This window comes from Marmota monax, unplaced genomic scaffold, assembly GCF_021218885.2.
Source record: "Marmota monax isolate L192 unplaced genomic scaffold, Marmota_monax_Labrador192_F-V1.1 WCK01_AAM20220418_F8-fsc00051, whole genome shotgun sequence".
In the NCBI taxonomy this organism is placed as follows: domain Eukaryota; kingdom Metazoa; phylum Chordata; class Mammalia; order Rodentia; family Sciuridae; genus Marmota; species Marmota monax.
In genome coordinates this window covers 12,890,869-12,915,038 of record NW_026695202.1, presented here as the reverse complement: position 1 = coordinate 12,915,038, position 24,170 = coordinate 12,890,869, and the positions used below count along the sequence as shown (strand labels likewise).

The 24,170-nt window shown below is 50.8% G+C and overlaps 2 protein-coding genes across 3 annotated transcripts in view; one reads left to right on the top strand and one right to left on the bottom strand.

Annotated features, from left to right (window-relative positions):
- The first annotated feature begins 1,215 nt into the window (after window positions 1–1,215).
- Polr3h (RNA polymerase III subunit H) lies at window positions 1,216–12,045 on the top strand. Of its 2 annotated transcripts, XM_046429512.2 has the most exons (7): window positions 1,216–1,273; window positions 1,430–1,560; window positions 4,147–4,243; window positions 9,141–9,227; window positions 9,687–9,750; window positions 10,637–10,838; window positions 11,550–12,045. In XM_046429512.2, the coding sequence occupies exons 2-7, from the start codon at window positions 1,450–1,452 to the stop codon at window positions 11,601–11,603; spliced, it is 615 nt and encodes a 204-aa protein (XP_046285468.1). In that variant the 5' UTR covers window positions 1,216–1,273; window positions 1,430–1,449; the 3' UTR covers window positions 11,604–12,045. The 2 variants fall into 2 exon arrangements, with proteins under 2 accessions (XP_046285468.1, XP_046285469.1); XM_046429513.2 differs by lacking the exon at window positions 9,141–9,227.
- Window positions 12,046–13,017: 972 nt separating this feature from the next.
- The window catches only part of Aco2 (aconitase 2), a 48,309-nt gene continuing 37,156 nt past the window's right edge, over window positions 13,018–24,170 (bottom strand). Inside the window, exons 6-18 of the mRNA XM_046429511.2 lie at window positions 23,923–24,073; window positions 23,474–23,578; window positions 22,552–22,643; window positions 21,144–21,249; window positions 19,444–19,601; window positions 19,148–19,221; window positions 18,569–18,680; window positions 17,172–17,294; window positions 16,733–16,888; window positions 15,699–15,890; window positions 14,630–14,762; window positions 13,963–14,084; window positions 13,018–13,532 (exon numbers count right to left, since the gene is read on the bottom strand). Coding sequence (XP_046285467.1) covers window positions 13,398–13,532; window positions 13,963–14,084; window positions 14,630–14,762; window positions 15,699–15,890; window positions 16,733–16,888; window positions 17,172–17,294; window positions 18,569–18,680; window positions 19,148–19,221; window positions 19,444–19,601; window positions 21,144–21,249; window positions 22,552–22,643; window positions 23,474–23,578; window positions 23,923–24,073 — 1,659 coding nt within the window. The 3' untranslated portion in view covers window positions 13,018–13,397. The remainder of the gene's footprint in view (window positions 13,533–13,962; window positions 14,085–14,629; window positions 14,763–15,698; window positions 15,891–16,732; window positions 16,889–17,171; window positions 17,295–18,568; window positions 18,681–19,147; window positions 19,222–19,443; window positions 19,602–21,143; window positions 21,250–22,551; window positions 22,644–23,473; window positions 23,579–23,922; window positions 24,074–24,170) is intronic.

The following is a 24,170-nucleotide window of genomic DNA, read 5'->3' as shown; positions in this document are numbered from 1 at the left end:
GTGTGTGTGTGTTTGTTTTTGTTTTTGACCCTCTACACTGACTTCCATCCTCAGACCTTTTTATTTTTGAGACAGGGTCCTGATAAGTCTTGTGAGTTTTATTTTGTCCCAATTTATTAGCATTTATTTATTTACGCAGTAATGAGGATAGAACCTAGGGACTTAAACATGCTAGGCAAGCACTTTATTACCGAGCTACATCCTCTGCCCCTATTAGTTTTTAGTTTTTTTTTAAGAGAGAGAATCTTTTTATTTATTTATTTATTTATTTATTTCTGTAGATGGACACAACACAATGCCTTTATTTTTATGTGATGCTGAGAATCGAACCCGTGACCGCCCATGCTAGGCGAGCGCTCTACCGCTGAGCCACAATCCCAGCCCCCACTCCTATTAGTTTTAAATTTAGGTATAGTCTTTCTCCCATTAAATGCAAAGTTTTTTTTTTTTTTTTCGGGGGGGGGGCGGTGACTACCGGGGATTGAACTCAGGAACATTAGACCACTGAATTCGTGATCCTCCTGCCTCAGCCTCCCGAGCTGCTGGGATATCACAGGTGTGCGCCACCGCGCCAGGCTAAATGAGAAGATCTTATTATTAATATTAGGAGACTTTAAAAAACTTTTTTGTTATACATGTACACAATATCTTTACTTTGTTTATTTTTATGTGGTGCTGAGAATCAAACCCAATGCCTCACATGTGCGAGGCAAGGGCTCTGCCACTGAGCCACAACCCCAGCCCTAAATGCAAAGATCTTAAGTGCTGGGTTCGCTGAGTTTGGGCAATTGTATTCATCATGGTTACCACCACCTAAAAGAAGACCCAGAACATTTCTATTGTCCCAGTAAAGTTCCTAGTGCCCCTTTCTCGGCAACTCCCCGATACAACTCAAGAGTACCGAAGGGTTTTCAGCATGATGTTTGTGATTTGAAAGGATCGCACCGGATGCGGAGCAGAGAACCGCTAGAGACCTGGAAGGAAGGTACTGCAGTACAGTCCAGGAGCGCCACTCAAGGGCCGGGAGAGCTTGCAGGTCGCCTAGCAACCGGAAAGCGCTCCGCCCAGGGGTGACCGCTCCGCAGCTGAGGGAGGCCCCGCCTCGTTTATCTCCATGCCCCGCCCCCTCAAGAGCCTGTAGTAGCCCCGCCCTCTCAAGAGTCTGTAGTAGCCCCGCCCCGCATTAGGGGGCGGGCGGAGCCTTCTTATTGGTCGTCTCTTCGGAAGTGACGGAATTCGGAATCTCGCGCACAGTCTGGCAACACCAGGGCAGGTGGGTGCGGGTGCGCTGTGCGTGGTGGCGGCGCGTGGCGCTGACTTGTGGCAGGGCGGCGGGGGCGGGGGGGGTCTCAGCAACTGAGACGGGACCATGGGGCTGAGGGTCCCCACACCCCTGACCCTGGTGCGTGACCTGCTCTCCGGTTCCCAGAGCTCCAGGCGCAGGCCGGGATGTTCGTCCTGGTGGAAATGGTGGACACCGTGCGAATCCCCCCGTGGCAGTTTGAGAGGAAGCTCAACGACTCTATTGCCGAGGAGCTGAACAAGAAATTGGCCAACAAGGTACCGCCCGGCCCCGCCCGCTGCAGACCTGGTCACGGTCATGCCCAGCCTTGTCCCTGGGCAAGGAGCTGAAAGTCTCAGGACCTCCTTGCCGCCGCTTGGAAACGGGATGGGGGTATTCCGAATCTCACAAGGATTGAGGAGGGGATCAGAAGAGAAAATGGACTTTTAAAGGGTTTTGTAACAGATAAATGCTGGGTTCCACACTTCCAAATCACTTTGCGATCTTGGGCAAGTCACTCCCTCTGGGCCTCAGTTTCTATTACAAAATGAGGACAATGCTCTTCTACCTACCATTTGTTATTTTTTGTAAAGATGGAGAGTTCTAGTGGCATGGAATTCACTGTCAGGAGATTTATCCATTTATTCCTGTGACATGTTTGCACATCTTCTATGTGCCATGCCTGTTTGCCTCAGTGCTAGCTCCTGAGGGGCCTTCCTATCCTTCTGTGCTTGCCCTCTGCCCAGTGGTCCAGTGTCATCATTATCTTTCCTTTTAATTCTCTTTTTGGTACCAGGAATTGAACCCTGGGATGCTTAACCACTGAGCCACATCCCCAGTATCTTTTTTTTTTTTTTTTTTAAAGAGAGAGAGAGAGAGAGAGAGAGAGAATTTTTAATATTTATTTTTTAGTTTTTGGCAGACACAACATCTTTGTTTGTATGTGGTGCTGAGGATCGAACCCGGGCCGCACGCATGCCAGGCGAGCGCACTACCGCTTGAGCCACATCCCCAGCCCCCCAGTATTTTTTTATATTCTATTTAGAGAAGGTCTCCTTGAGTTGCTTAAAGCCTTGCTAGTTGTTGAAGCTAACTTTGAACTTGTCTGCTGAGCTGCTGGGATCCCAGGCATGCCACCACACCTTGCTTTTTTCTTTCCTCTGTTACATTCTTGTTTTTTGTTTATTTGTTGAGTGCATTTTGTTTTTCCTCTCCATGAGGACAGGGACCTGTCTGTTTTTTTCCTTGCAGTATCTCCACACTTAGCCAGAGCTTGGCAGAGTAAATGCTCCATAATCATTGATTATGGTGAGAAAAGCAGAAATGACTAAGGAGGACCCCCGCAGTTAAGTATATGAGGACGAGTTGATATAAATATCATGAAGAACAGGTATTCACACACTTGTGGAACAAAATGAACTTGAGAGGGATAGGTGGCTTTGTTGAGGAGGTGGCACTTGAGCCATCTGATTGTGAGGCGATGTTATGGTGAGGAGGAGCCAACTGGAGGATTTGTTTTTGAGTTGGGAGTGGGCCAGGCATAGAGAAGAGCTGTGCAGGCAGAGGAATCAGCATGTGCAAAGGCCCTGTGGAAGGACATGAGGAAGCTAATAGGTTTGGGAAGGGTGAGAGGAGCGTGGGCTGGAAGATGGATAGGTCTGCATCCCCATACGATTTCACAGTCAGAGTTTCAGTCTTCATGGGTAGAGCAGCAGGAGGTGATGGGCTGGGAAAGAGCCAGAGGAAGACTGGTTGACTTTAGACAGGAGGAAGATTCCTTCAAAATAGGTTGAGATCAAAGGATGGCAGTGTATAGATCTGGGAGTGTTTAGATGGTAGATGGAACTCACGGAACCCTTAGTGGATGTTTCTGTTACCTTGTGAGGTAGAAGGTGAAGATTTGTGGAGGAATGAGGTGTGAACATGGTAGAGAGAGGTGTAAAAATATAGGAAGGGAATGTAGTCCCCTGGGGCATAGTCCTTTTGAGACAAATCTTTCTATATTTGAACTAGGGAGTCTGAGAGGAGGCCACACAGAAAAGGCCTAGCGTCCTTGAAGGGCATCTCACCTGCCTCCTGAGCCAGCTGGCTTTCACAATCTTGTGGCAGTGAGGTCTGCCCACAGCTCAGTTCTCTGAGTATCTTGCTAATCCCTGAACAGCTCCTGCAAGGTCTGTTACTAGGAGGTGATATTATAGTGTTGTTGGTGGATACTGGACATAGTAGACAAGGTGTTTGGAGCACTGTGGTGTGGGACTGGGGCCATGGGATCTTCTGTCCTGTCTTAGGGTCTTGGCCCTTGGTCACTGTGCCAGCACATTCCCTACAACTGCCTGTGTGTGACACATTGTGAGCATAGTGGAGTTAGCTGTGGTTCTACCACTCAATGGCTGCAAGCTGCAGCGTGGACTTTGGGATGTTGGAACGTGTGGGTGTAGCCAGGATTCCTGCCCCAGTCCTCACTGGTAATACCAGGGATCCTCACTTGGTTGTTTTTGCAGTGGCTGAGCCAGACACTAAGATAGGGCTTCACTCCAATCTCTGTATTAATTTAACAATACTGTAGCTGGTATTTCATTTTTGCAGATGGGGAAACAGGCTCCAAGAGGCAATATGATGGCATTAGGGGTCACACAGTGAACGATAGAGCTGGCATTGGAGGCTGGATCTGTCTTGTCACCATGGGCCTGCTCTTTCCAGAGCCCTGTGTCCTGAGCTTCCCTACTATGGTTACCTCCTGCAGAGCCCCAACTCATTTCCATTTAAAAGAGGATACTCAACTTGCTTATGGTTATGAGGGTCTCCAGAGGTACTCCTGGGGAACTGGACTTCATAGTCACGTGTATGTGTACACATGCACACAGGTTGTGTACAACGTGGGACTCTGCATCTGTCTGTTTGACATCACCAAGCTGGAGGATGCCTATGTGTTCCCAGGGGATGGCGCTTCACATACCAAAGGTGGGTACCTTCTCCTCCTAGGGCATTGCATTTCCTGGGCTCAATTCTATAGCAAGAGGTCAAGCTGTAAAGAAACTGCAGGTGGTGGGAGACCTGGGCCCATTCCTGACTGTGTCAAGAGTTGATGCCATAAGAGTGGGCAGATTCATGCCCTCTCTGGGCCTCAGTTTTCTCATCTGTAAAAAATAAGATGTAACGCCAGCAGGGTGGTGCATGCCTGTAATCCCAGTGGCTTGGGAGGCTGAGACAGGAGGATCGCAAATTCAAAGCCAGCCTCAGCAAAAGTGAGGTGCTAAGCAACTCAGACCCTGTCTCTAAATTCAAAAATAGGGCTGGGGATGTGCCTCTGTGGTCAAGTGCCCCTGAGTTCAATCCCTGGTACCAGAAAAAGAAATTGGAGGTAAACTAAGTGATTTTCAAGACCTCTCCAGCTCTGTGATTGGGGCTCCACATCTGTGCCCCTTTGGGTCTTTTCTACTGCCCAGCCCTGCTCTTTGCCCATCCTTGGGGCTGCTCATCACCCGGTATAGGAGATAGGCCAGGCCATTGCTGGGTTGCAGGGTGGGGGAAGCAGGTGACCTTGAGAAGCAGGAGGACATAGCTGTTGAAAATGTGGCCTGTGCTGGGTATGGTGGCACAGGCCTGTAATTCTGGCCCCTCATGAAGATGAGACAGGAGCAACATGAGTTCCAGGCCAGTCTGGGCAACTTAACTTAGTAAGACTCTGTCTCAAAATAAAATGAAAAAAGGGCTGGGAGTGTGGCTCCAGGGTGGAGTGTCTGGCATGCTATGGGCTCACAAAAAAGATATTCATTTTCTCAATCTCTCTCTCTCCTTAAAAAAAAAAAAAAAAAAAGAGATTTTATATTCCAGGACTGCTGTGAGGATGGGGTTAATACATGGTAGAGCTCCTAGGACAGGACCATAGCACCTAGCATGTACTCCTCCAGTTGGATTGCTTTTCTCCATGCTCTGGGTCATTTAGGTGGTGTTCTTCTGGGGTGGCTTGGCCAGGTCTGGGCCATGTAGGATGGCTGTGTGTTCTGGTTAGTGGCAGCCTGGCTGGTCTGGGTCCTCCTGTGGTCTCATCTTTCAGTAGGCCACTCTGGGCTTGGCAGTTTCAAGGTTGCAAAGCTCCCTGAGGAAGCGCTTCTGCAGCCTCTGTTTAAATCCCAGTGGCCAGAGGGTCATGTGGCCAAGGCCCTGGGCAAGAGATGGAGAGACTCCACCTCTTTTTTTTTTTTTTTTAAATGTATTTTTTAGTTGTAGATGGACACAATACCTTTATTTATTTATTTTTATGTGGTGCTGGGGGGTCGAACCCAGCGCCTCACGCATGCTAGGCAAGCGCTCTACCACTGAGCCACAACCCCAGCCCCAGAGACTCCACCTCTTGATGGGAGAAAATGCTGTCACATTGAAGGGGTGTGCATCTGGGAGGGCAGGGTTAGAGGAGGAGAGGGGCCTGGGGCGTGGTCCTGATGGAGATGTGTGGAGCTTGTTGGAGTGTAGGTCTGTAGCCTTGCTGTCACCTGGGCATGTGATGGAAATGCAGATTCTCAGCCTGCCCAGACCATGGATCAGAGTTGAGAGCAGAAGTGAGGCAGTTTTGAGGGCCCTGTGATGCTCTCACAGCCTGTGGCCAAGGAGCCCTGTCCTAGCCTTTGCTTGTCAGCCTCTCAGCACGGGGATGCCCAGGGATTCCAGAATGTGCTGGGACTGCCTGGGCCCTTGCAGGCATCCAGGGCTTAACTCATTCAGGTGGATGTTACTGTGCTCCATAGGGAGCCCTAAGAAATAGGCTGTCTTTGAGTGGACTAGGGGCATTTTCATGAGCAGAAAACAAAGACTGTGATGTGAAAACCACCAGCAGGGCTGCTTCCAGGAGAAGGAGCTGAGCTGAGCCCTGGCTCTAAGTGACCTCTGGTTGTCCAGAAAGCAGGTGGCCCTAGGTACCTGAGCTTCCAGATATAAGTCTGGTTTGGGGAAGTTCTGCATGGTTGGTTGGTTGTTTCTGTGTACGACTGCCCATTGATCTTCATCATTCTCCACCTGGGAACAAATATGCGGCGCTGAGCGCTGGGTAGGCACATCACAGGGACTAGAAGTGAATTCTGGGTCTGGTCCTGGATGGGGGCATTGGCAGGTAATTCCGCTTCCTGGTTTTGTTTTCTCCGTGAGTGCAGTAGGGTAACTCTGATAATATAGTTCCTCATGGGCCACTGAGCACCATGCAGGTGGAGTTGCTATTTTGTAGTGAGGTCAGTTGCTGTTTGATTCTGATGCTGGCTTTTGTCCCCAGGCACAGTTCTGCTGTTCCCTTTCTGCTTTCCACAAGGCTCTGGTCTGGTGGAGCAAGTGCCGCACGGGGCCACAGCACCAGGATAGGTCCTGCCTTTACCTCTGCTTTGAGGAATATTCATTTGCTAGGTGCTTCTGCATTTTGTCACCTAGGACAGGTTGCTTTAGCTCTCTGAAACTCCATTTCCCCATATATTCCAATAGTATAACAGTGCATACTCATTAAATGTACACGAGTAGACTCTTCTGCAAAACTTCCTGTGTGGTGGGTACTCAGAAGACTTCAGCTTTCATGATTTGAGACACTGACCTTGACTTGCCAGGCTTATCCACAATCACTTAGAGCACTTCTACCTGGTGCCCGCCAAGCCTGGGTCCTGGCCTCCCCCTCTAATGCTCTGTTCTGTCCACTCAGCCCTGAGCAGCCTGCTGTTGGTGGTTTTTCTTTTTCTTTTTTATTCCCTGTTTTGATAAAAAGTGTGTAACAAAATTTAATGATTTAACTTTTTTGTGTGTACAGTTCAGTGATATTAAATATATTCCCATTATGTCTCCCCACCTGCCACCCCAAAGTACTGGCAATTGAACCCATGGGTGCTTTACCATGATCTACATTCCCATTACTTTAATTTAAAAAAAACATTTTGGAACCAGGGGTTGAACCCAGGGGGGATTAACCACAGAGATACATCCCTACCCCTTTTTATTTTTTATTTTGGGACAGGGTCTTGCTAAGTTGCTGAGGCTGACTTTGAAGTTGTGATCCTCCTGCCTTAGCCTCCTGAGCTGCTGGGGTTATAGGTGTGTGCCACGATACCTGGCTATTATTATTGTTACCACCATCTACCTCCAAGACTTTCTCATCTTCCTATGCTGAAATTCCCTTCCCATTAAATACTGTCTTCTTATTCTGTAGTTCCTCGAAACCCCCATTCTGCTTTCGGCCCTGTGAACTTGACCATGACATGAGTAAGAATCATAGTATCCTTTTTGCAGAAATTTACTATACCCCAAAGCAACCTTACTTATTCTTGCACAAATTTTGCTTAAGCCCACAACTAAGAACAAACTCTTCTTTTTTTTTTTTTTTTTAAATTGGAGACAGGGGGTTGAACCCAGGGGTGCTCAACCACTGAGCCACATCCCCAGCCCTTTTTATGTTTTATTTAGGGACAGGGTGTTGCTAAGTTGCTTAGAGCCTTGCTAAAGTGCTGAGGCTGACTATGAACTCACAATTTTCCTGCCTCAGCCTCCTGAGCTGCTGGGATTACAGGCACGTGCCACTGTGCAGGCCAAACTCTCCTTTTTTGGTGGGGGAGGGGTGCTGGGGATGGACTCAGGGCATCACACAAGTAAGGCAGGGGCTTTATCACTGAGCTGCACCCCCAGCCCTCTTCCTTAGGGTTTATAATCCCATGTGTATGGGCACCACATTTGTGTACAATTCATCCATAGATGGACACTTGGGCTGTCCATTGTATGCTTCCGACTTTTGGATGTGTATGCGCAGTGGCATACACCCGTAATCCCAGTGGCTGAGGCAGGAGGATTGCGAGCTCAAAACCAGTCTCAGCAACATAGGGATGCCCTGAGCAATTCAGTGAGATCCTGTCTCTAATAAAATACAAGAAAAAGCTGGAGCCGGGTGCAGTGCCACACGACTGTAATCCCAGCAACTTGGGAGGCTGAGACAGGAGGATTGTGAGTTCAAAGCCAGCCTCAGCCACAGTGAGGTGCCAAGCAACTCAGTGAGACCTTGTGTCTAAATAAAATAGAAAATAGGGCTGGGGTTGTGGTTCAGTGTTTGAGTTCCCCTGAGTTCAATCCCCAGTACCAAAAAAAAAAAAAAGTTGGAGCTTCCTGGGCACCCCATTATGTGCTGTCTGCCTCCACAAGCCTGATGCCCAAGCTGGTGCACACCTGGTAGAGAATCTGAGGATTCATTAAACCAAGCTGAGTATTGGTCATGTGGGGGACGGTCCTGCTAGGTCCTGGGGTCAGAGTAATGTGGGCATGGACCATAGCTGGTATTTTTTCTCGAGATAAGGAGAGTGGGGACACCTGAGGTAGTCTTGAAAACCCACAGAGGTATGTTTGCTGAGCTGTCACACCACACCCACTCTACCCCCTAAGTTCAGGGCATTTTTAGCATCCTGTTCCAGGTCAGTGCTGTGCCTGGGCAAACTTCAATAGTCATCAGGAGATAGGAATTTGTTTCCAAACCTGATTTCCTTTGCCAGTTGCCCTTTTTAGAATTTAAAGCAGAGCCTGGAGGAAGGTTGGAATTGACTTGGAGTCATCCATGGCCCAGAGTGTGGGCTCAGGTGTGGCTTATCATATGGATTTGGGAGCCAGCCCACAGACCCAGAGCAGCTGCTGCTGCTGGTCCCTCAAAGGATCAAGCTATGACCTTGTTGGGGGTGAGGGAGGGTCTCTTGGGCTTAGCCGAAGGGTGTGGATTTGCAGGAGGACTTGACATTGACCACTGGGTCAGTGTGCTGGTGGTGAGGAGGGATTGTGGAGAGCATGGGCAACCCCAGTCTCCAAGGTCGTCCTCCTGTGCCTGCTGGTCAATAACGTGCTGCCTTCATTTCAGTACATTTTCGCTACGTGGTGTTCCACCCATTCCTGGATGAGATTTTGATTGGGAAGATCAAGGGCTGCAGCCCAGAGGGAGTGCATGGTGAGGTGACCCTGAGTATCTCGGGCAGTCTGGCTGGGGGCAGGTAGCCTGTGCTGTGCATGTGGTTGGGGGGTGGGGTGCTCAGATATGGAAGCAGATCTTCCTGTGCTGTTGGAGGAGACTGCTCAGCTTTCAGGGCCAAGCACAGGTATACTCAGCTCCCTCCCACTTTCAGGTATTGAGCAAGGACCTCAGCTGGCCATCGGCTTTCACTATGAGGCCATAACTCAGACCTCAGGTTTGGGGTACCAGGTGCTTAGAGCTTTGCCCAGAGCTGCTCAGGTTGGTGTGTGATGTAGGCAGAGGTGTGGGGATCTGAGGTGAGAAGGGCTAAATCCCATGGTGACATCAGTCCCATGGGCACACTGGATAGGGATGTGCCTGTTGAGCATGCAGACCCCTTATTGTCTGGCTGGCTTCTTGGGCCCTGTCTCATGCAGTCATCTCCGTTTCTTCCAGTCTCTCTAGGGTTCTTTGATGACATTCTCATCCCCCCAGAGTCACTGCAGCAGCCTGCCAAGTTGTATCCTTCCAAGGTAAAAGTGGGTCACAGAGGAGTTAGGCCTCTTCAATAGAAGGTACCTGCTCCTGTGGTGGCCTTCATATCCTGTGACCTGACACTGCTGTCCCCCTGCAGCCCTTGTGCTCTGGGTATGCTGACCCACCTCTGCTTTCCACCTGACCTCAGTTCCATGTGCCCTTGTCTGCAGGTAGCAGGCTGATGGTAGAATAGGGCTGTGGGACCCTCTTCTTCTGATTCACTTTACTTAGGTGCGAGTCTTCCTCTCCAGGCCCACTATTGTCCCAATCCCAGTGCTGCAACTGGCTGCACTTGTCTGTTTCTGTGGAGCTGTTCACTGGAGGAACTGTAGCCAGGGGCCAGAAGGGGCCTGGTAGAGGAGGCAGTGCCCAGTGGTGGGACTGCCACTAGAAGGCAGTGTGATTCATTGTGGGCTCTGGGGTAGGAGAGGAGGGGGTGGTGGGGGTGGGGGTGCTGCCCTGCCTGGTGTGACATCACACCTGACCCAGCCTGGCTGCTACTCTCATCAATGGTAGGGCTTTAGGCAGGTAACCTCCCAACCACCTCACCCTCCTGAGAACTGGACAAGCCCTTAAGCTACCTGCCCCTTGGGTTGTCACAAGGCTTGGATGAGAAGTGGCGTGAGGTGCCTCAGTCACTCTTTGAGAGGTGGGCTGGCTGTGGTCCCAGTGTTTCCCTGGCAGCAGCAACTCCTGCTTCTCACTGTTGGAAACAGACACTGCAGCCAGTCCCACCTGGTTTTCCTGTGACTTCTCAGCCAAAGTGATGTCATCTTTGGGGTTGTTTTTTCTTGGGGTGGGTGCTTAGGAGGACTCCACAACTCTGTGCTCCTCACGGCTTGGTTGTGGCCTTGACCCTGAGCCCTCAGTGATGAAGCAGAACAGGTGTGGGTGTGGGAGTATGAGACGGAGGAGGGAGCACACGACCTGTACATGGACACTGGTGAGGAGATCCGCTTCCGAGTGGTGGATGAGAGCTTTGTGGACACGTCTCCTACAGGGCCCAGCTCTGCGGAGGCCACCTCTTCCAATGAGGAGCTGCCAAAGAAGGAGGCTCCATACACACTTGTGGTGAGAGGTTTTGATGGTGCAGCAGGAATCACTGGGAGGCAGGAGAGCCCAGTGTGCAGTGATGGGCGGCTCCCTGGAAGTTCTGCTGTAGGACCTGCTCTCCAGCAGGTCAGGGACCTGTGTGGTCTTGGCCTGTCACTTATCCCCGAAATCGAAATCCCTGTTTCTCAAGGCTAGGGCAGCGGAGCCAAAGTTGCCATGAATATTGGAGAGGGTGGGCGGGATTAGTGCCTTGCTTGCAAGGGTCCATGCTGCACAAGCCACCGGGGCTGCAGGGAAGAAACAAGCCCAGGAGGGAAGAGTGGCCTGGGGGCTGCTCCCTCTGTACATATTTGGAGGCCAAGCCTCATGGACTGTCAGCTTTTCTGGCAGGACTAAACCACAGATGGCTTAGAACGGTGGGCCTGGGGGTGGGCCTGGGGGTGAGGACCGGTGCTTGATCCCACTGAGGCCTTGGGGCCAGCAAACCAGCACTCTCCTTACAGACCTCAGGAGGGGAGGGGCAGAAGAGGGGTCTGTGCCCCACGTGCTCCACTGTGCCATCACGGATGTGGGTCCCCATTTCCCTACAGCCCCATGGCTGTTGTGTGCCTCACCTCTCCTTTGCCTATGCTGGTTCTGCTGTGAATCAAGGGTGGGTCCCTGTTATCGCCTCTCCAGGGTAGTTAAGCCCTAAATGGTGGTGAAACATACCTGTTCTCTCTCTGGCAGGGATCCATCAGTGAGCCTGGCCTGGGCCTTCTCTCGTGGTGGACCAGCAACTAGATCCGGGGTTCGACAGGGAACTTGCCCATCCAGTAGACCCTACCTCAGCCCTGGGGAAGGTGGTGCAGCTGGTCCTGAGCAGATGCTGAGGAGTCCATGTCACCCAGGACCATAAGGGGCAGGGGTCAGCACTTCTGCCAGCATGTCCTCCTCCCTCCCCAGTGACCTAGCCCTGCTCTTCCCCACAGAGCGCTACCCCTGAAGTCCTGCCATCCCTGTGATTTTTTTTTTTTTTTTGGCGGTGCTGGGGGATGATGGAACATAGGGCCTGCCACATGCTAGGCAAAGACTGAGACCACTGAGCCACACTCCCAGCCCTATCCAGTCCCATCCTGTGGTTTTCAGTGATAGTAACATTTTAATAAAGTAATGGCAGCATCTGCAGGGAAGGATCATCAAGATCCTTCCCTGGATTTGTCTCAATGGCCAATGTCATGATCTACTGAGTTGCCAAGCTGGGACATGTCCTTAACTCACCCCATATCCCTTTTGAAGAACTCCCCCCAAATGCAAGAAGTGGGGTTTTCAGATTGTGGAATTCCTGCCACCCCAGGCGGGGCCTTGGGCTGGCTGAGCTTGGCTCCATAGTAGAGAGAGGCCAGTCTAGGCTAGCTGCTTTGGTCCTGAAGCTCCCAGTTGTTGATTGAGTTAGAGGCAATACACCCGCTCTGCATTTGGAAGATAGAAGAAGCCCCTGAAATTGGCTAAACCAGCTCTGAGTTGAGGAAGTGAAGGCTGTGGACTTTCTTGACCCCAGGTATCATCCCCCATAGAAGAGCAGGAATCCTAGTGCCTGTCACTCAGACCGCAGGTATAGCTATGTAGTGCAGTGATGCCCCAGATCTGAGCAGGAGAATGGCTCTGACAGGTCCTCCTGCCCCTTTCTCCCACTGCTGTGGACACCAGGACACTTGTGCCTGAGTCTTGTCCTGGTGTTGGGCCTCCATGGAGACTTTTTACTTCAGGTTACCAGTGGAGGTCCTGGGCAGTGTCAGCCTATGCAACCTCAGGGGGACCCTATTTTTCACCATGCTAAAGGGACAGAACAGTATATAGCATATTCTAGTCATGACCTTATCTGTAAGATACACAGACCATCCCTCAGAGTGATTAGAGGGATTAACAAGACCATGCCAGCCATGCCATCAGTGCCCAAGGGAAGAAGGTGGGTTCTCTCTCCAGGAGGCTCTTTCCCACCAGGAAAACCATGGGATCTAGGGCCATGCCTGTCTAGCTGGTGCAAGTGCAGGAGGCAGGTGGTGATGGGGAGGGCCTTTCTGCCATAGCTCACATCTCCTTCACAGCAGCAACTGGGCTCCAGGTGTGACTGTGGGGTGTCCACTGACATTGGCTAAAAAGGCCCTCCCTGAACCCTAGAGTTGGTACAAACAGCAGAGACCACCACTCACGCAGGAACAGTCAATGAATTTGATTCTTATTTTTCTTGCAAGAAAAAAGTGTTCTCTAAAATCCTTCAGCCACCAAATGATCAGGCAGAATAAAAACTTCTTTAGAGGGGAGTGTTGTCATAAAAATAAATAAAGTCATGTGGCGCTGCTCAAGATTTGAACCAAACTAAAAGTGGGAAGGCAGGGACTGGAAATTGATTTTAAGAAGCCCCCACCATGGGTCACTGAGTGGGCTGAAGTGGGAAAGAGCAGGAAACACGTCTGGTCACACCATCCCGGAGTAGGAAGCCATGATTGGATGGACCAGTGGCCCTGACGATGCATGTGGAACTGCACTTGTAATGACACCAGCTTGGGCAGGGGTGGGGCAGAGCAGGGCCCTTCCTTACTGCTGCAGCTCCTTCATCCTGTTCAGAGCACTGCCTGCACGGAACCACTCGATCTGCGTCTCGTTGAAGGTATGGTTCAGGAGGATGGTCTCCTGGGTCCCGTTGGGGTGCTTGATGATGCATTTCAGGGGCTGCAATGGGGGAGGCAGGTGTGGGTAAAGAGTTGTACATGTTCCTAGTAGCATGACCACTGGCAGGGTTGAGTTGGGGCAGGAATGGGAAGGTAGGGGAGAAGCCAGCCTGGGGTAGCTGCTTTGGGCCCTGAAGTTGCCAAGGGATTTGGAGGCCAACAGGCAAAGTAAGTCCTAGGCAGATCTGGGCCTCTGCTACCCATAGGGGGGGTCCTGGGGCCAGTGGATCACACTGGGGAAGCCTGGGCTGGCTCCACCCTTGGCTCTGGAAAGGCACTTCTCTTCCTATCTGGGATTTGCCTAGAGAACTTAAGGGCCCTTCCAGCTCACTTGGAGGAGCTGCAGGGACAGTAGGAAGGGAAAGTGGCTGCCCCCACCCTTCCACCTAGGAGGACCCTAGCCTGTCTATGCTCCTTCCCTGCCCCCTGACCTTGCCAGGGGCAAAGTCCTTCAAGCCCTGAATGGTCAGCTTGTCCACAGGGTGTATCTTGTTGTAGTCAGCAGGGTCAGCAAAGGTGAGAGGCAACAGGCCCTGCTTCTTCAGGTTGGTTTCTGGAAGACAGAGGCACACTCAGTTAATTGGGTGGTGTCTGCCTGGTCCCCAGCCTTACCTTCCTCTTCCCCTTCAGGGACCCTTACCAGTCCAAGGAATATATCATTTTCTAAATCTGGTTGGGACCTTGGCAGACACCTCTGGTCCTGCTACTGGGAACAAACACAATGACTAGAGGGCTCAGGTCTACTAAAGTCCCAGTGACATGCTCCCTTTCACTAGGGGCACCTGAAGGGGTATGCCTTGGTGCAGATGTCTCTGTGAGGCCTTCCTGGTAGACATGTTCACAATGAGAACAGACTCTCTCATTATGTGTCCTGGATTTCAACTGCTCTGGTCTTCAAGTTTGGAAGCAAGACCAGCACTGATGGGAAGCTGTGGACATTGGATTTGGGCAATGTAAACCTGAGAAGGGGCTGATGGTTAGACGTAGACTGGGAGCTAGGCACTTGGCTCTAGGACCAAGTAGGCTGCTGGCAGGGTGGGTGACCTTGGACTCTGAGTGAAGGGCAGCAGGTATGGCTGGGTGTGGACTCCCACTCACCGTGGATCCTGGCGAAGCTCTTGGTAATGATGGCCCGGCCACCAAGGTGGCGAGGCTCCAGCGCTGCATGCTCCCGGCTGGAGCCCTCACCATAATTCTCATCTCCAATCACCACCCACCTGATGCCGTGTTTCTGCCAGGCAAGGGGAGCTCGTTGTGAGGCAGAGGAAGGCGTGCACCTCCCAGTAGCCCCTGGGCATACTGAGGCCCATGAGGAAAGGGCTGGAGGGGCTTTCCTCTTCTGCTCTGAAGGGCAGCTGAAGTCAGAGTGAACCTACTGGGTCCAACTAGGCCCTGAGGGGCAGCAGCAGGTGGACATGGGCCCTGCCTGCCTGTCTGCAGTGGACACAGAAGTCACAACACTGGGGCTCAATGCAGAGTCAGAAAAATGGAGGTCAGAGTGGGGCAGAGCTGTGGTTGCAGTAGGCAGGGGAAGACAAGGCTCTTGTACAGCTGGTATGGGCTCTGGGGTGGAGTGAGCACCCACTGTGCCCTGCCCAGCCACCAAGGGGTGCCCAGAGATACTGATGGGCCAGGACTTGGGATTAGCCTTGGTTCTGTTCATTTCTCAAAGCAGAAAGAGTCAAAAAGCTTTGGACTCTGGCTCTGCCTCTAACCTTGGCAGCCCCTTGGTTCCTCTAACCTTGTCCCCAAACTCCTTGCTCCCTGGCTTCTGGCTGGGCCAGGCTGACCGTGGACCCTCATTGCCCATTCCCTTAAGGCCTACACAGCTCTTTTCTTCTCTGAGCCTCAGGCTCCTCTCTGATTTCCCAAGGCAGTTCCTCTTTCCTCCACAGTTTCTTCCAACACTCTTCTCAGAACTGGGTCAAACATCTGCCAACAGTGCTCCTCTCACTATCGGCTCCTGGGTGTGTGCACCCAGCTCTGCCCACCTGAGCTGCAGGGGCAGTGGCTGAAGGGCTTTCCTTCCTTCCTTCCAGATGGCAGTTCCCTCTGAGAAAGTGGTTGCCCGCCTCCCTGTTTCCATTCCCCATGTCTTCCCTGTGCCTGCCCTGCATGCCCTCAGGAGAGTGGTTCCCAACCATGCCCCTCACTGACTTTGCCCTACCTTGTAGTAGCGGGCAGTGTCAGGGACAGGGCCAAACTCCTGGGTGACAGCGTTGCGCACGGAGTTGGCTTTGCCATTTTCAATGTTGATGGCACCGATGAGCAAGTTGTTAGAGATGTTGTCCAGGTGCCCACGAAACTTGAGCCAGGGGCCTGCAGCTGAGATGTGGTCTGTGGTACACTTCCCTTTGACCTTGGTGAGTGAGCAGAGGCGACAGAGGTCAGTATGGGGCCGGTGAATGGTAAAGGGAAGAAGCCGCCTTCCAGAGGCAGGTAGCAGGCAGGCCCAGGACCCAAGAGGAGTGACCAGGGAAGCAGTTTCTGGACATGTAGTCTGCAGTCCTGGTGCTACCAGGCTCAGGCAAGACAACCACCCCTCAACAACTTCTCTGTCCCTAGGACAGGATACTCCCTCAACAGGACACTTAAAGGGAAGATAGGTGAATCTGCCCACTTCCCCTCCAGGGCCTAGGCCTCAATTAAGAACTGTCCAGGGTGGAAGATTAAACAGACTTCACGTTAGACACAGAGAGCCTGGGACACTGGATTCCTGGCTATTGGGTGATCCATCTCACGTCACATGGACTCAATACTGGCTGTGTCACAGGGGTACAAGACCCCTTAGTAAACACATAAATTAATGTCAGACATGGGTTTGAGGTCCCTGGCCACACATAAAGGCTCAGCTCAGCTCCCAAACATAGGCCACACCACTAGTGCTCAGCAGGGGTCAGGAGGAATCCACAGCTTCAGGAGCCTGGTCAATGAAGCCAGAGATGTGGAAACCCACTGTATAGTCATACATGTCCGATGAGTGAGCCCTGGACAGCAGCTAGTCAGATCCAGCCCTACTCGGCTTGGGCCATAGAGAAGGGGAAGCCCAGGCTACAATGCCCTTCCTCCTCTGCAGTGACCTCCCTCCCTGTCCCACCTTCATCTTGACCATCCACCCTTGCTCCCAATGGGTTCCTAATCTTTCCTGATGCTCAGGGAACTGGGGGCCCCAGCAGTTCTGCCAGTCCTCTTGCTGCTGACCTTGATAAGGATCTGCAGGTCCTCTAGGTCTTTGCCGTCCCACTTGTCAAAAGGCTCCAGGAGCTGCAGGCGCTGGCTGGTAGGGCTCACATCTACCCGCTGCCCACTACTATCCTTGGGGGGATGCTGGTAGGTGTCCTGTCCTGGGTCAAACTCCTGTAGCAGAGGACAGAGAATGCTGAGTGCTGGATCTTCATTCCCCATAGAGAAAGCTCTCAGAGCAAGTAAGCTTTCCCCTGCCCCAAGCCACTTCCTCCCAGAGAATGTAGCTGCTTCATTTTCACTAACATTGTCACCCCTGCCTGCACAAGAGGGGCCAGCCCTAGATGTTCAGATGCTGGGAAATGTCTTGGCCACACAGCAACCAGCAATGGCTCTGAGGGACCCAGGCTGAAGCAGGCCTTCAGAGGCTGACAGTAGAGTGACAGTGCCTGCTCACCGCTCGGGGCAGCTCATCTGCATCTGGAGCCTCCAGCTTGAACTTCTTGCCATCCTTGCCTGTCAGGAAGTCAGTTTCTGGGTTGAACTTGAGGGTTCCTGCGATGGCCAAGGCTGTGACAATCTGAAACGGAAGAAGCCAGTTTGCTGGTGAGGCTAACCATCACATTTACCCTCCCCATTCCAGCTGAAGCCTAGACCAAACTGAGAACAAAAACCAGGAAGCGGCCGGGCGCAGTGGCACACGCATGTAATCCCAGCAGCTCAGGAGGCTGAGGTAGGAGAATCGCGAGTTCAAAGCCAGCCTCAGCAAAAAATGAGGCGCTAAGCAACTGAGTGAGATCTGTCTCTAAATAAAAATACAAAATAGGGCTGGGAATGTGGCTCATTGGTCAAGTGCCTATGAGGTCAATCCCTGGTACCAAAACAAACTAACAAACAAATACACAAACCAGGAAACATCTATGTTCTTCCCAAGTACCTTTTCTTAAAAGGCCAGAACTGTCTTTGGGATCATGGGCCATTGTGCTGCAGAGGACTCAAGAATGCAAAGGCCATCTGGCCTTACCACTGCTGTTGGGGCCCAAGCTTAGCATTCTCCCACAGGTTAGGCAAACACTACTGTGGCATTCTTCAGTCCCCTGTGTCCTGGGCAGACAAGTAGAAGCCCCAGCACAGAAATTCTGCAGTGATGAAATGCTCCTAGGTGGACAGCACGTGGAAAGTACAAAAGCCGCAATCTCCCTTACAAAGAAGTACAAACATTCTAGAACATTCATGCAAAAAAGAGAATAGCCATGTGCCAGTGATGGCAAGGCAGGAAACCTACCAACTGCCTGGGGCACGTCAGCTCGCTCAGTGCTCACCATAATGGCAAGGCCTAACTTTTACTAGAAAAATTAGAAATGTATCCAGAAATTAGAGCTGCTGCAGTGAGTGGTGTGTGCCTTTAGTCCCAGCTACTTGGGAGGGTAAGGCAGAAGGATCACTTGAGCTGAGGAACTCAAGGCCAGACTGGGCAACATAGTAAGCAAAATAGAAGACCCCTGTCTCAAAAAAAAAAAAGAAGAAAAAGAAAAGAAAAAAGAACTGCAAGCCAGAATTCCACATATGTTCTCATGTAACCCTGATAGACTAGAGAAAGGGCTAGGGTTTATCCCAACTAGTGAGATTTCATATTCAATGTTCATAAGTGCTGTGTTGTAAACAACATCTCACAATCCTATGATTCGAGGGAGACCCAGGCTGAAAGTGCCCAGGAAGCACAATGCTTGAGGGATTGGGAGACCAGGGCCCTTGGTTCTATTCAGAAAATACTTTGCCCTTCAATGCCACCCTCCTCAGCAGCCCTGAAACCCCTTTTTTTCACCAGGCTAGAGCCTGGCCAGGTAGTCCTACCTCTGGGGACGTGACAAAAGCATGGGTCTCAGGATTAGCATCATTGCGGCCTGTGAAATTCCTGTTGTAGGAAGTAACAATTGTGTTCTTCTCTCCCTTCTTGATGTCCTTCCTGCCAGGTCAAAGGGGACAAAATTAGGGCTATATGGTGTCACCTATCCTGTCCTGAGATGAGATGGGCAGGGTTCCTATAGCACATGCCTTGTTCATGACCCAGGAGGGTATTTGGTTCACTGGGCCTTGTCTGAGACCACAAAGAAGACAGAGGAAGAGCCCAGATCCAAGCCTGAGTTTCCTGACGAGGGCAGCTGCCTCCTTTCATATCCAAGTCCCTGGCTGTGTCCAAGAGAATGTGGCCTTGCTGGCTTCTTCCTGCCAGTTCAGGCTTCAGCCACAGTCACTTGGTGCCCCTGCAGGCTCTGCATCCCCTTGTCTAATTAGGTCTTCTAATGTACAGCAGCCTCTGGAGCCAGAGGCTTTGGACTTGAGTCTTCTCTCCACCCCAACGTCTCCCTTCAATTTGTGGGTATGAATACTCCAGTATACAAGGGGCTATCCTATCAAAGTTGTGCTTTTTACCTGTCCCACTGGCCAATACAAGGGCCACATGCATTGGCCAGGACAATGCCGCCCACATCCCTCAGGATCTGTGCCTGGAGAGAGAGAAGACAGGGAACTGTCAGGAGCAGGCAAGTGGCTGATGGGAAAAAGGGCAGGTGAATAGTTTGCAGGATGAAGACTATACTGGAACCCTATGGCAGCCACTGGGATCTACACCCCCTCTGGCCCAATAGGCTGTGGCTTGTCCCACTCTACAGCCACATTACTCAGCAGTGGGGTAGGGGAGCCAGAGGCAGGGGTAGATGGGCACTCACATAGCCATCCCGTTCAATGGTGGCACGGATCTGCTCAGAGCCTGGTGTGATGGTGAACTGGGACTTGCACTTGAGTCCATGGGCCAATGCCTGCTTGGCCACAGCTGCTGAGCGCCCCATGTCCTCATAGCTTGAATTGGTGCAGCTACCGATCAGGCCTGGTGTATTGTGGATGGTACGGTCAAGGGTCAGAAGGAGACAGTGACCAGAGGTCTCTACCCAACCTTAAACTATCCAGACCTAATCCAAAGAGTTTGCCAACTGGGCTGGTTAGACACTGTTTTTAACAGAGACAAGTAGGAAGCGACTTAAATATCCAACAGTAAAGGGCAGGCTCCTGTGAACAGCCATTCCAGGGAAGAATCTGGAGTCTCTGACCATGACACTGAACGTATGTGAGGAGTGTTAATTCATTTTACACCATGTGCATGTGTACATACACCAGAAGGTTTATACTAATAGAAACACATGAACTATAAGCATTGCTGGGTAGGGGGCTGATAAGTGAGTCTAATTTGTTTCCTTTATATTTCCAGTTTTTTGTTTTTGCAGTGCTGGGGTGGAACCCAGGGCCTTGCACACCCTAGGCAAGTACTCTATCACTGAGTTATATCCTCAGTGCTTTTTGTTTTTAGGTAGGGTCTCGCCAAGTTGCCTAAACTGGCCCAAAAATTTAGATGGGATTACAGGTATACACCTTTGGGGCCTGTCTTATTTTCTGTTTTCTTTACTGCTTTATAATCCAGGTAACAAGAGATCTCTTTAAAGTATTTGTCAGTTATTCATAAAACTCAATAAAAACTGATCAATACTGCGTGACCTACAGATGTGAAGATAGTTTCTCTTAACAATTTGGCAATTTATTTCCTAAATATTAAAAATTTACTTCAACTAATTGGGGTGAGTGCTTTATGTAACACTAATGCCAGATACCATACAAGACACTTTTCACATAATACCTTGTCACTCCTCCGGACAACTTTGAAGGCAAGTCTATCACTCCTGATTCACAGATGGAGAACCAGGCAGAGGGGAAAGCAGTTTGCTCAAGGTACCCAGTTAACAAGTGGCCGAGGCAGGATTCAAACTCAGGCCTTGTGGCACCAGGGTCCAGGCTCTTTACAGTCATGCATACTACCTCACAGCAGCAGAAACCAGGGACACTGAATACCTCTGTCCACATATGCATAATCATGTAAAAAAGAAGTGTGGCTGGTAAGATTTGTGTTTACAAAAAAGAAATACACACAAATGCATGCATGTGAAATATGTACAGAGAAACACAGTGTAACTCAAAGAGCTTGTTTCTTGTATCTTGTCAGATGCAATGGTGGACATCTGTAATTCCAGTGACTCAGGAGGCTGAAGCAAGAGGACTACAAGTTCAAGGCTAGCCCGGGTAACTTAGTAAGACCCTGTCTCAAAGACAATGTGGGGGTGGGGAGGCACCTGGGAATGAGGCTCAATGGTAGAATACCTTGGGTTTAATTCCCAGTAACAACAACAACAACAACAAAAAAGTTTGTTTCTGCTTAGGGGTTGAATTTAGAGGTGTTTTTAAAATTCCTCGTTAATATTCTTGTGTACCAAGCAAAGGCAATTTTATAGAAAGTACCTCCTTTTGGAAGCACCATAGGGCGTGCCTGGGTAGAGCAGCTAGCCCAGAGACCTGCTAACCCAACCAGATGGAAGGTGCTCACCCACTCGGATGTCCAGAGGCCATCCTTCCTTCTCTGCCACAGTGCCAACTTCTGCCACAGGGTGAGCCAGGTCAGGGGTGAAGGGTCCATTGATGTGTGGCTTCAGCTAGAAGATGGGGACATAAGGAATTGAAAGAGAAAGGTAGGAATACGTTTGAGTGAGAATGACAGTTCACAGCCTTTCCAGATCCCTCGAGGGAGTCAGACTCCTGTCATCATAGCATAAACCTCACTGTGGGAAATACGTGGGCAGAAGATCTGAACTCGCATCAGCTCCTGGGATACGCCAGCTCTACCAGGCTGTCCTCATCTCCTCTCTGCACACACCAGGAGCTGAAGCTCAGAAGTAAGGAGCCTCACACAAGGTCATGTAGCTAGGGCATGGCAGAGGCATGGAATGAATGCCTATCTAGTAAGTCCATCATCTCCCCAACTATAATGCTTTTGGTGTGGTGCCTGGGGTTGAACTTAGGGCCTTACATATGCTAGGCAAGCACACTACCACTGAGCTACATCTTCAGTCCTTTTTTGTCCTTTTTTAAAAAAATTTTGAGACAGGGTTTCATTAGATTGCTGAGATTGGCCTTGAACTTGCAACCTTCCTGTCTCAGCCTCCTATAGCTGGGATTACAGGTGTTTATGCACCACAGCACTTGGTTATATGTGCCTCACTGTAAACTACGTTGTTTTTGGAATCATCTGACAAACAAGGACTTAAGGGCAGATGTTTTCCATGTGATAACACTAATCAATATGAAGGGCTAAGGATGGCAGCACAGTGGCTCAGGGGTAGAATGCTTACCTAGCATGCACTGGGTCCTGGGTTGGATCCTCAGCACACCACACACACATATTCACACACACGCACACACACAAAGTGATGTGCGCAGTGAACTGCCTGGCACACAGTAAACTCTCAATAAATATGAATGACTGTTAATTACACGAATAAACCCAATGAACTCACACCTGCCTTGGCTCTCACACATGTAGTGTGGCACAGAGAGATTAAGCAACCTGCTCAAGGCCGCAGAGCCTCAGTGGCAGGGCCAGCATTCAACCTCATAAGACTGGTTTCTGTTGCTTCAGTCTGCCTTTCCTCTGGCTCTCTGAATGTCTGCTCTGGTCTGTAGGTCTCAGACCAAGTCCTACTGGGCCTGGCCCTCTAAATTTCAATGCTTCAGGGTGAAATCTCAGCCTCTACTAAAGTTGGGGTGAGGGTAAACCAACTCCGGTTTCTGGGTTTCTGATTGGTTACAAACACCCCTCTTCCCTCCCCTCCATTTCTGCCTGGTTCAGGTAGCAATCTGTAGAGGACTAGAGAACCAAGGGCCATGAGCACTACTGAGTGTGCAGGCTGGACTTGCCCCACTCTCAGAAGTCCCCCAAACCCAGTTTCCTTCCTTACCTCACTGAGGTTAATTTCAATGAGTTGGTCATACTGGCAGCCAGGGTCGGGTACCAAATGACCCTTGAATTCCTCAGCTAGACTGGCAATGTCTGGAATGAGCAGGGGAGGGAAGTGAAGCATGTGAAACAGAATGTGGTCTTGAGATTCCATCCACCCATCTGAGCCAGTGACCTGGCACCTGCCCAACACCAGACCCCAGGCACTAACTGAACCCACAAAGGAACAACGCACACAGCACAGGGCAGGGACCGTGCCTGTATGATAGGAGAGGTACATGGGGACACAGGAATGGAGAAGCACTAACTAGTGAGGGAAGGCTTCCTAGAGATGGAGAGCACAGTTCTGGAGAAGTCACACAATGAAAAAAAGGAGGAAAGGGCCTCTAAGAGGACTCTGGAGGCTGAACTCTCTCCACTGGGCTCTTGCTCTCCTCCATTTCCAGACCCCAGCACCTTATTTCTTCCTCTGAACTTCAAAGAAACCAAGCTAGAAACTCAGGGAAGTTGCTGGGAGAGGCAGGGAAGCTGGTTCTTGTTCCATATATTTCCCCTCCTACCCCTGCTAAGGCAGCAATTACACAAAGGAGGTCCATGTCATTTCTGGAGCTTCCTTTAGAGGGCACCAGGGACCAGACCACGAATGCCATCTGTAATCATCCTTCTGTGTGAAATGAAATCCAACCCTTAGGCAGGGATCTCAAACTTGGATGCCAGATTTTTCTAGAAGCTGAAGAGAGCACCAGACACCCCATTCAGGAATACTAATACATACCCAGCTTGTCATATAGTTGCAGGGGCTTCTCAGAACCTCTGAAGTTAGCATAGAGGCAACAGGTTAAGGACCCCTTACCCTAAAGGGAAGTCATAGAGGCATGCTGGACAACTATCCTGCCCACACCACTCTGCCCTTGCCAGCTCACCTGCCCGGCCTGTCTTGTTCAGGTATTTCTTCATCCTGTGGTTGTAAGGGAACACTGAAGTGGTAGCCCCAATTTCTGCGCCCATGTTGCAAATTGTTGCCATGCCTGTGGAGAAACAGGGCTTGTGGGGCTGGCTGAGCTGCTGGGTATGGGGCACCTATTAGGGGTGCATGCCCCTCTTCACACCAAGGAGCTGCTTCATTTCCTTCCTCACTCTCAGGGCCACCTATTGGCAGCAGACACTCATCCCTGGAGGCCCAGGGTTAAAGCTAAGACTGGAGAAGGGAACTATAAGAAGGGAGGTCAACTCCACAACTTCCTGTCTATCCCAACCCCCACACTGCCTGAACAATGTTCTGGAAGGTTATTCAATACTTCTGCTGTTCAACTGCAGGCCATACCCAGCCCAATATAGGATGAGGGCCATATCCTGTGGCAACTTTCCTCACCAGTGCAGGAGATGGAGTCCACACCAGGCCCATGGTATTCCACAATGGCACCCGTGCCACCTTTCACAGTTAGGATGCCTGCTACCTTCAGGATCACATCTTTGGGTGAGGTCCAACCAGAGAGGGAGCCTGTCAGCTTCACACCAATCACCTGAAGATGAGGTGGGTAAGATGGCAATTACCAACCCCTTGGGCCACATGCCAACCAGAAGTCAATGAATCCTGCTGCTAATACTCTACTCATTCAT

What these genes read in the sequence shown, in the direction of transcription:
- Polr3h (XM_046429512.2), top strand. Translation starts at nt 1,450, where the DNA reads ATGTTCGTCCTGGTGGAAATGGTGGACACCGTGCGAATCCCCCCGTGG. An exon ending in TGGCGCTTCACATACCAAAG is followed by an intron (nt 4,244 to 9,140) that starts GTGGGTACCTTC and finishes CCTTCATTTCAG; the next exon opens with TACATTTTCGCTACGTGGTG. An exon ending in CAGCCCAGAGGGAGTGCATG is followed by an intron (nt 9,228 to 9,686) that starts GTGAGGTGACCC and finishes CGTTTCTTCCAG; the next exon opens with TCTCTCTAGGGTTCTTTGAT.